We start from the raw sequence: 11,197 nt of genomic DNA on the forward strand, positions 1-11,197 counted from the left end.
TTTTTTTTAATATTTTTATATAATTTTGATATATTAATTTTAAAAAATTTTAAAATTTTAAAAAAATACACTGCATGACAGTATTAGACACTAAATCAATACTGAAAGTTAAAAAGTATAGGAATATTTACAGCTTTAAATTCCTTCTGCACACATGCTTGACATTACTAATATGGGTTCAAGAACATCAAGTAAAGATGAAAATCAGCATATGATCATTGAATACATTGAATAATTCAGTGAACAAAAATCTGGGAAATTGATTTAAGCCACGGGAGAGGACTCCTTCATCCTCACACCACCAAGAAAGTGGAAGATGCGTGAAAACAAGCAAGCATCTTCATAGTCAGAGCTTCATCCACATCTAAGCATCTATCTCTGGAAAATTTGCCAGGAAGAATCATCACAGAGGAGGATTTTCAGAAAACTAGCCGAAACCCTTTTTTATATATCAACTTCTAATCAAACTATTATATATGAACGCAAGTTTAAGCACTTAAAATTTGAAACAACAAACAAGAGCCTGCTGCAATACAAAAGATGCTTTGTTGATAAATGCCTCCTTTACATGAGTTTCTTCAGTACATGGAGGCGAAAAAGAAAGGAAGAGAAAAACAAAGCAAATTACATTGCATCACAATACATCTTCAAGACCTGGGCACTAAGTGCTTGAAAAATCTTATGTATCGAGCACAAGAATGTACAGCTTTCACCAAGAATGTACGTCACGGCTCTGAGCGTGGCCTCGCTAGATATTGTTGCCACTCTTCAGGCATTCCCTTTCTTATCCTCAGCATCCTTATTGCTGCACTTGTTAGGGGTATGGCAAGTATGTCATAATCTTGAGGGGCCTGCAAGAAAAGAGAGTAAAAACTCTTCATGAAATATTTCTTATGTTTGGCTAAGTTTTACGTTGATATTCATTGACAAAGGTCATCTGGTTTTGGTTCATAATGAGAAAGGTAACACCTTTACATGCTATTCACAGCCACAACATGTGATATCCCAGCTTTCCATGGACGAATACTTGAGTCGCAACCATTTATTATTTACCAGAACTAAATGATACCTTGGGGACCTTACTCAGCTTCATGTTTGCTTCCTCTGGAGTTTTTTTACCCTTCTTTGAGTTGCATTTGGCACAAGCAGTAACCTGTTACAGGAGGAAGCAAGCCACAGAAACTGTGAAGAACTTCCTCAACGCCAAAATGTAAATCTTCATCAAAGTGTTTAGTCTTCTATTGATCTTCCATGTTCTCCATACATTATACGGCCATCTCTGTAGCTCATAATATATGTGTTCCAATTGTAATAAACCCGAAGAGGAAAGGGTAAAGCACCAGTTTCAAAATTAACCAACTGTTCAAACATATCATAAATGCTATCAGTACAGATACTGGATCATGCATACAGAAAGATCTGGCAATTAGTTGGAAGATTGATCGTAGCAGCAACAACTATTTACAAAGTAATCCCAACAAGTTCAAAAGAATAGATTAAAAGAGAAAAGAAAGTCGAGGACAATCAAGCAGCTGTTAGATTGTATTCTATTTTCATCAGTGTATAGCTCCTTTTTTCAAAAAGCCATAGTTCGCATCAAAATAAAAGTTTTCCTAGACTTACAATGAGTATCTTACCAGATTTTCCCATTGCCATTCGCCTCCTTGCGCGGTTGGCAGAACATGGTCAATGGTCAAATTCTCATGGGAAGAACAGTACCTACTCGCAATTTAGGGAAGCATTAAATTAGACACTAAGAAATAACGCATTGACATCGTACATGCCACTAGTATATTTCTTCAGGAAGTAGCAAGAAACTGTGGAAACAAAATAAAAATATGAAAGAAGTACTTCCAGGTGATGTGGATCACAATATACTTGTAAATCCATCAAAATGCCAAATACTATTTTTTTTTCCCCTCTTTTGGTTATAAAGTGAAGAAGAAAATAATCTGTGATGACGATGAAAATTCTGATATGCCTTTGAACCCTTTTGTGTCCCCACCTGACAATATAGATGTGATATTTATCGACAAGAACTTGTTGATCAATATCCACATTTTACACACCAGAATGATCAGATGGCTAGGAAATGGTGAAGAAAGAAATAGAAGCTCCATCTTTATAACTCTGGATGTAAAATTGAGATTTTCTGTCATTAACTGACAATTTAAACCTTGAGCATGTTTTCTTCACTTCCTAAATCATGGACTTCGGATTTGGGAGGTGATAACACTCAAATAAATTAGAAGTCCTATGGTATATATTGATGTCGAGTACCCTGTTCTTACAGAAATTAAATCATCATCTAACTAACCAGATATACATGCAAGGCGGCTGCCAATTCATTTGGGACGAGGGCAAAATCTACTTCTATAAAATGAGCTTCCAGAAGCTATTTGGATGGAGTTTCTTGTTCAAGAATATATGTAAATTCCATCACACACAGCAATTCAGTGTCTGTGTCGCAATAGACTAAATTTGAACTAATATGTTGCAGGTTACTTACTGACAAGTATAGTTGTCCCGATGAAGTATATTCTTGCGACTAAGTTTGCTTCTGAATATTCTTCTTCTCTTAACAACCTGCAGTAGATGTGGAACCTGAAAGCAGAAGCTTAAGATAAGCTTGAGTGGAGTAGAATGCAAGGAAAGCAGTAGAAGCTTTTAGTAAGAAAAAGGTTGGAGGTGTTTGGGGTGAAAAGAGAAAATGATGAGAGAACATAAATCTATCTAGGAACTGCAAGAAGATGGCTGGTAAAAGAAAAATTAGATCATATGCAGTCCTCAAATGCCTACCCTTAATACAGCTGGAATGTAAAAGGATCCGCTTGGGGAATTTACTGTCTGATCATAATATTCTAGTACATCAGCCTGGAAACAGAATGGTAAAGAATTTAGAAACCAAATGTAACACGCGGCTTATATGCAGTTGTGAGAAAGTGCGTGAGTTGAGTAATGTGGTGGGCATTGTTCATCTACGAAATAAAATGTTTTGAGTGACAATAGGTTTACAGGTATGGGGGGAAGTGGTATTGCTTGAGAAACAAGTTAGTCAAAGCAATCATATCATGAACCAGAATGCTTCTCATGCATCGCTGCATCCTACATGATCATTCTTTGATATGCAAAAATACTAATTTGCTTTGTCATGTTCACTAGGTTTCCTTGTGGTTGATACAAAATTTGCATGAGAAACTAATGGCAAAAGCAGCAACCATGAACTAGAAACTGTATATGACTGCTGTTAACATGTCTAAGTGTAATAGTTTTACACATCACGCCAACCTTCTCCATGAATTCCAGACACACGGCACGCTTCCAGCACACAACATTCACTGGCCTGGTGCAGGACAAGAACAGTCAGATCCATATACAAATATCTATCCAAGTCTTTCTAAATTGGTAGAAAGAAAAACTAGAGGAAAAGGAAAAGAAAAGTGGTAATTGTATCAAGCACTTCCGGAAATGAACTTGCAGCTTCCTATCTTTCTTTCCTGTTCAGTGATGCTGATTCGAAGTGCGCAAAAAAAAGGAGGATACGGAAGTTATTTGGAAACCCCCAATCAACAAAGAGAAATGGGGTCAATAGGACAACGAGCCACTAAGATATCTGCAGAAGGTACGAGGTTTCAAGAAACATGTGCTGAATACAGCTTTAACCAAAAAGTTGTTTTTGCTGCAAACTACAAGCTGTGACCATTCGAAACTAATTTTCTTCGATGAAGACTGCACCTCTGATTACAGGTCCATAAACACTACTACTCATTCCCATTCCATCTTGGGGTTCTACTGCAAAGGCAACACTTTAATGTAAGATATTCATACAGATCACATTTAATTGATTGGCATGTACCACAACACAGAATACACTGTTATTATTATATGTTTTTGGTTCAATTCTAGACGATAAAAAAGAAAAAAAGAAAAACAGAGAGTAAGAATTGTTTGATACTGTCTGGATTATATATGCGGCATACAAAGTAACAACTTGTTGTAGTTTGTCGCTCATACGGTAAAGAGGTATTAGAAAAAAATCATTGATACTTCTTGGACAGTTAGAATTTCTTGGAAGGTTTAGAATTTATTATAAATATAACTCTATTTTGATATTTTTTGATGTAGGCCCATTGCCGAATCACATTCTTTCTAGGGTTTCTCCTATTGAAATATTCATCAATAATTACGGCAGGTTTTTCACTGCATAATCAAACCTATTAATAGTAAAGTGATCTTTTCTCCAATCACATTACACCTTCACCTAACACATGAGTTGCTAAAATGATTCAAACCAACGCTTCAAGAAGCCTAATCACTAGCAAACATCTCACTCATCACACAGTGAAATACTCCATCTGTACAGTAAACCAAACCCAGAGCATGACATGTTACAGAATCCTAGTCAACAAATTAAAAAGAAAAGGAAAAAGAATACTAACCAAAAAGTAGAAAAGAAATATTCATATTAGAATGATGAACCTGGTCAAACAAACAATTAATAAATCGATACACACACAAGTAAAAAGAGGTGCAAGAATCATGTAAATAGAAAGAAATAAGGTACCTGTAAGAGATATCCAAGACAAGGCCTCTAAAGCAAGCCAATTCATCCTTCTCACTATCATAATCTTCATCACTCTCATCACTAGCCTCGCTAACACTTTGACTTGCCTCTGTGTAAAAATGCTTGGATTTCTTGCTCAAAGAAGCAGCAGCACATAACTTTGTACAATTAGCACCAAGAAACCTGATCTTTCTCTTCTGGGTCGGAGATGATCTCAACGCACCAAGAAAATCATTCCCCAGAAGCTTACAGTGAATCCCACCATTGTTAAACAGCAACTTCAAGCGACCTTGTGCTGTAAATTGAGCCATCAACTACTACTCTACAGTCTATATATACTTCAAGAAACAAAAAAAACTGCTTTGTTGTTTGTAATTTTCAAATGCTAATGTGGGAACTCGGAGGTTACTATTGTTCTTGATTGCGTGGGAACTTTCCAAGGTTTTGGTTTCTTGAAGTAGGAAACTTTAAAGTACAAGAACAGAAAAATCTTTCTAGCAAAACAAAAAAACAAAAAGTTGTCTTCTTTACTGGAAAAAACCGTTGCCACATGTTATCACACGTGCCTATTCGTTCTTTTCTCTATACCTCAAATATCTTCTTCTTAGAATCTGGTTAAATTTACAAACTCGCTTCCTTTTTGCTTTTTGATTTTGTTCAGTGCAACTAGAAAGTGATTTCTTAGTTTATAGTTAGATAATCGTCGCTTCTGCGTTCTTGTGTTGAATTAAATTTTTTTTTTATCATAAAAAAAATATTTAAACATTATTAATGGTTTTTTAATAAAAAATATTTAAATTACATGATTAACTTTAACTTGATAATAATCTGGTTAACATAAACAAACTCGAAGTTGAAATTAAGTTGAAGTTGAAGAAAAAATAAAAAAAAAACTTAATATAATTTGATTATAACATGACCTAAAACTCAGGTCTTGAATTAAGCCAACCACCAAACCGGACTAAAAACTATAAATAAAAATATAATTTATCTTAAAACAAATATTAAATATTTTTTATACATATAAATATAATATATTAAATCATTGAATCAATTTTAATTAACCTATTAATCCATACACCACCAGATAATAAAATTATAAAAATTTATAAAAATCAAATTAACATAAATTATAAATCTAAATTTTTAATAAATTAATTTAAAGTTGAAAGATTAGAAGAAAGAAAAAACATTGCAGCCACAGTAACATTTCTATTACAGGCTCTCTTGGGACATTGGAAAAGAATCAAGCAACAAACATCTGTGATGCCCTTAAACACCTCTCCAAACCAATAGCAACTGCCGTACATTCAAGTTTCAAAGGCATCCTAGCTAAGAAACATGAGTTGTAGTGGTAATAAAGAAAGAGAGAGAAGACAGAAACACAGTTCGTGTCAAAATTGGAACTAGGTTTTCAGCATTAAAATCGTCAAAGTGTAGTGTCCGACAGGCTAAGACACAAAAACATGTTATTCAGTCCCCCGTCCTCCTCCCTTACAGCTCTTAATTACACCTCGCGCAAGCACTTTCCCCCAATCACACCCACTTTCTTCTGGTGGGCAAGTGGCTAAACAAATTAGACGACGGCAACAGAACCAGAGCCAAGAGGGCGGTGCCCTGGCTTCCTGGCTTCACATATGCACACTTGATCCACCCCATCTGATACTATCCACAACACCACCAAAGCCCCATTTCAAATATAAATCTGCAACCCATCAAAAAGATACGCAGATTAGGCCTGATTGAATTAAATGATAAGAAATTAAGAGACTCGAATAATCAGATATCAAGAGAGGTTGAGAGATGGCAAGGTTTACCATTGCTGGACTTTCCTAAACTCTGAAAGGACAGGGTATATGTTTTCAAAGGCTGTGTATGTCTCATCTCTCACCTAAGATGTTGAACATAGAGAACTGTCAGCTACCAAACTCTATCAGCATGCAGGTCAGAGATAGTGAACATGAGATTTTGGATTTACCTTGGCTCCGGTGATCACAATTTTTCCTGAGACAAAAATAAGAAGCACAATCTTTGGTTGTTTCATTCGATATATTAAGCCCGGAAAGATTTCAGGTTCATACTGCACAAGTAGAGCACAAGAGGTCAGGTTCACACTGCATGGCACATCCTTTGGGGTTCAAACTTGCGTAAGTACAACATAAGAGTTTTAAAGTTCATGCTGAAAGAATACAATTCAGGTGGAAGAGTGTGTGTATGTTTAAGATTGTGGTGCAAGGTGTTTTTTAAAATAATTTTCACTTGAAAATATATTAAAATGAATTTTTTTTCCAGATTCTTTTTCTATTTTTAACAACATATCAAAACCATCAGAAATTACTATGAAAATCATCAATTTGATGTTTTTCAAGCTAAAAACACCTTTAAAAAGCATCCAAAAACAGAAGAAGCACTCCCAAACACACCAAAGCTCTATTTGGAAAAAACAGCTGCTGAAAGTGTTTAGTAAAGAAGAGATTCTCGCTGCATGCCTCAAACTCCGTTGAGCAAAAAGACCCATACATGTAAAGCTTTTTAAAGCAACCGTCTTCCTGCTAGGGCACTAAGTTCAGCAGATTATGGTTTTTACTTACACTTGAGAAAGCACCATGGGAGTATGCAAGCCCTTCAAGTCTGATGGGGAACTTGACATCACAAGAGCCAACAATATTCTGAATTTTAAAGTCCTGGCAGTTGCAATGAGGAAACGTAAACACAAGGGGAACTTCAAAAGACAACAGCACAAAACTAACCAGAAGAAATTCAAGAACATGCATACATATGTGTTGTATCTGTGTGTGTGTGAAATAGAGAGAGAGAGAGAGAGAGAGAGAGACCTTAAATTTGGCAGCAAAGCCAAGCTTTTGGATGATTCGTGCATACTGTAAAACAAAATATTCATTTTTGAATAAGAACCATGTCAAAGTAAAAGCATTTCAGGGAGAAACATGCAAGTCCTGTTTTACTTATCAAACACATCTCCATTCCACTTCAGTCTATAGTATTGCTCATCTATGAAAACCAGCAGAATGCATTTGTTTGTTGGAGAATACTACAAGAAAATGTTCCACATGTGATGGATACAAAAAGGTTGCCAGAAGTTTTTCCAAATGATGGGTACTAATGAGACGAGAAATTTTTAAATCGATATCTAGTTATGATATATTGTTTATCAAATGAAAGACAGAAATCTAGATTAGTGCTAATTCAGGTTCTCTTCGAAAAGAAATGGTTCAAATCAACATTAAATCTACTTTCCTTCTTTGTGAAAAGATTTTTTTTTCAAAAAACATTACTAATTTTCCTCAATTACGAAAGCAATACCTTTCTAGCAGCAAGTTTTGACTGTTGTTCGCTCTTGGCACCTGTGCACACCTGATACGGCAGGAGACAAAAAAACCTCTTTCAGACAAGGGGCTGCAAGAGATCACCAGAATAAGCTGCAAGGGTATGGACAGGAATTATTTTGTCTAAATGCACCCCCCCCCCACCCCTCCCCACCATTCAGTTTGATATGGACTAAACTTTTTATAATCCATTTTAATGCTGGATCAGTATTTAATCAGCATTTTTAGACTGCCTAAATCCCTCATCACTCCCAATTCTTCATTCCAATCACCATTCCTCATCAATGCATCCGCAAGTATATGCTGAAGAAGGTAAAAAATCTCAAATAATCATCCCTTAATTTAACCTCAACAGATGTGAACACCACCTTCTGCAAATACACTTGAATATTATCTAATTCTCTCCTGTGTTCCACACGTAACTCTTAACATCTTCTATAACTATGTATAATTTATGCTTCAACCGAATAAAGATTTTTCAATCACATAACACTCAAGTCATACCGTTCCATTTCAAGCAAAATTCTTCGAAACCATTGGTAAAATAACAAATCTGCGTAGCATAAATTTGAAAGTAACAAGCAATATAGAGCCATAAATAAACGTACTTTTCAGAGGCAATTAACTCACCATCTTTCCAGATGCAAAAATCAATGCTGTAGTTTTTGGTTCCCTAATCCGCATGATGACAGCAGCAAAACGCTGGATGAACATGCATAAAAGATGAGGGATCACATAGACCAAAAACAACAGAGCTTGTATCAGGAAGATTATCAAACACAGGCACACCTTGGGGTTGTATTCTGCATTACGGGCTTGCAGGGCAATTTGCTTAAGATCCAGCCTGCAATCTAAGTTCACAGTTGAAACAATGTTCCTAGAAGCATAAGGTTCAAACAAGAACAGTTAGATGTCATAATTTAACATGGACTACCCAGTATTGAAGAATCATTTTGTAGGAAAAGAAGAAGAAGATGGGGAACCAAAAAAGAAATGGTGCACAAAAAAGACAGTGGAGTGTCAGATCTAAATATGGTCAACAAAGTCAACTCTTGACATTTGTCTTCAAATTTAGCGGAACAAAGTCAAAGCCAAATTTGAATGTGAGAAAAGAAGCAGTTTTGTATAATCTCTCCAATGCATAACAGCTCAATTCCTTTATCTGAGCGCCATTCCTCCCGATACCATATTAAAATTTTAAACTACAACATGTAAGAAGCAAGACTGCTTTATTGTTATCTGTGAGGTGATGTTCAAATTTACACAAGCACCTCTCTCCAACTAACTATACGAGACAGGACAAGAGGCATGATTTTAAGACTTTTTTGGCAGCCAAATGAAAACTAAAAAAAGTTGTGGAAGCCCCTCAACTTCCTAGAAAGTTGCCTCTAGCTCTAACAGAAGTAAATATGGCTCAGAAACTACAAAGAAACAATGGACAATTATTTGGCAGTTACAGAAAAATTGTATTTGTCTATCTCATATATTTATTCTCATTGTAGCAAGCATATTCTAACAGGTAATATAGGAAACCGTAATGCTGGATCAATCAAAGGTAAACAAAATAGAATCTGGAGCTATAGCCTAGCTAAGAAAGATCCATGATTGTGTCAGGCGTGCAATTTTCTAATAGGATCCGTCATATGATTTAAATTCTTTCTTATGCCTCCAAGCTGAGACAAGCATAAACTTGTTTGACTCTACCTGTAATATTCTCTTTGTATTGTGAAAAGCTAGTTAGTGAAAACTTCCTATTGCAAGCAAATGCATGAAGCTTCAACTTTAAACTTCATTCAATATGAAAAATAGAACTCAAAACACAGAAAAAAAAAACCTACGAAATGAACAAAAAGAAAAAAGCATGCTGCTTAAGTTTATTATTCAATAAAAGGTTCATTTACAACTGCACATCAGCGAACAAATCCCACTTCTTTAATCTCGCTTCTCATTTACTATACTTTACAGCCATCAAACAAAAAGTTTTTTTTCTTTCCTTCGATTACTACATAAGTCAACAAACCTAGCTCCACCTCTGAAGCCTTCTCCAATGTTTAACCCTAAACCTGATCACCGTACATCAAAAACACTGTACAGCCTTCAAAAATCTATTACAAACAACATAATCGCACTTTCTTTCTTCTCCTTCAATATACAAACATCACCTCTAATACAACTTCTTTTAAGGAACATCAAACAAACACAACTGCAATCAAACCCAAAAACGCAAAGCTTCCACAAATTCTTCATATCACCTAGGTCAAAAGACACATGTAGGCATGCCCAAAAAGACAAAGATAGAGCAAATAGCTTTCATTTATTGAATGAAAAAAAATGGAAAAGGGAGACTTACTGGAGGATGGGAACAATGCCAGAAGGATGCTTGGAAAGATCCACTGGCTGGCTACCTTCCAAGCCCCCTTGCTCTGCCATTTCTTCCTTTTTATTGTTCCTCACTACCCCAATAATCCCTAAAAACACCCACAGAAAATCTATTTGTTTATCTGGGTTCCTCCTTTTCACGCCTAAAAGCTGGATCTTTTATGTGGATTTGTCCTTTCACACCTAAAAATTAGACTTTTATATCTGGGTTCTTGATTTAACGGGTAAAAATCGAGTCTTTTATCTGGGTTTCCGTTATCACAGCCAAAAGAGATGAATCTAACCTTATTAATGAATGAAAAACACAGATCTATCCAAAAAGTTCAATTTTTTTACCTTTTATTCTCAACCCAGTAACCCAAAACCCCTCAATCAAGCCAAAAATAAGGCAATTCTAAGTTTTATTTCAAGATTAGAACCCACATGTCGAGCTTTAAAAGAAAATCTCTCAAGGAAGATAGTGAGAGAGAGAGAGAGGGAAGAATTTAAAAGAGGGTTTCTTTTATAGGTTTTGATTTTAAAAGAGAGAAATATATATATGTGAGGAATTTGAGGTTCGTGTTGTTTTGGGTTTGGATCTGGTCTGGTCACAAATCCTCTGATTATGAGTGAGAGAGAGAGAGAGAGGGACAGAGAGATATAAGAGAGAGGCAAGCAGGTGATGTTGCTGGTGGATGAGGAGGGGACTTTTGTACCTTCGCTAGGGTTATTTATAAGGTGACTGGCTCGTGAGAGCCTGATCCGGTCATGGTCTGTGGTTACCGGGTGGTGCCGGTTGGAGGGGTAAGGTTGGGATTACATAGAGTTTAGGTTGAGTTTACTGTTTTAGCCTCCGTGTGGGGGATGCTTTAAGGTCAATGGGCTGGGGTTTTGTTGGGATTTTGAAGGGTGATGGATTTCGGACACGTGG

The 11,197-nt window shown here is 36.0% G+C and overlaps 1 protein-coding gene across 2 annotated transcripts; it reads right to left on the bottom strand.

Moving 5' to 3' along the window:
- Positions 1-527: 527 nt before the first annotated feature.
- On the bottom strand, positions 528-10,959 carry LOC118056727 (TATA-box-binding protein 2). 2 transcript variants are annotated; one of them, XM_073406927.1, is made up of 15 exons: positions 10,259-10,959; positions 8,698-8,785; positions 8,539-8,610; positions 7,886-7,936; positions 7,399-7,443; positions 7,156-7,248; positions 6,543-6,644; positions 6,382-6,455; positions 4,923-5,029; positions 4,565-4,859; positions 3,289-3,343; positions 2,800-2,874; positions 2,510-2,604; positions 1,638-1,719; positions 528-1,359 (listed from the first exon to the last, which is right to left on the bottom strand). In XM_073406927.1, the coding sequence occupies exons 1-15, from the start codon at positions 10,336-10,338 to the stop codon at positions 1,231-1,233; spliced, it is 1,443 nt and encodes a 480-aa protein (XP_073263028.1). In that variant the 5' UTR covers positions 10,339-10,959; the 3' UTR covers positions 528-1,230. The 2 variants fall into 2 exon arrangements, with proteins under 2 accessions (XP_073263028.1, XP_034924933.1); XM_035069042.2 differs by lacking the exons at positions 528-1,359; positions 1,638-1,719; positions 2,510-2,604; ... (2 more) ...; positions 4,565-4,859; positions 4,923-5,029 and adding an exon at positions 5,738-6,269.
- Between the last annotated feature and the right edge of the window lie 238 nt (positions 10,960-11,197).

This window comes from Populus alba, chromosome 19 (genome assembly GCF_005239225.2).
Source record: "Populus alba chromosome 19, ASM523922v2, whole genome shotgun sequence".
In the NCBI taxonomy this organism is placed as follows: Eukaryota; Viridiplantae; Streptophyta; class Magnoliopsida; order Malpighiales; family Salicaceae; genus Populus; species Populus alba.

Coding starts and splice junctions, on each gene's coding strand:
- LOC118056727 (XM_073406927.1), bottom strand. CDS start 10,338: ATGGCAGAGCAAGGGGGCTTGGAAGGTAGCCAGCCAGTGGATCTTTCC. Junction 7,937..8,538: donor TTTTTGCATCTGGAAAGATG/GTGAGTTAATTG, acceptor CTGCCGTATCAG/GTGTGCACAGGTGCCAAGAG. Junction 6,645..7,155: donor CCCATGGTGCTTTCTCAAGT/GTAAGTAAAAAC, acceptor CTACTTGTGCAG/TATGAACCTGAAATCTTTCC.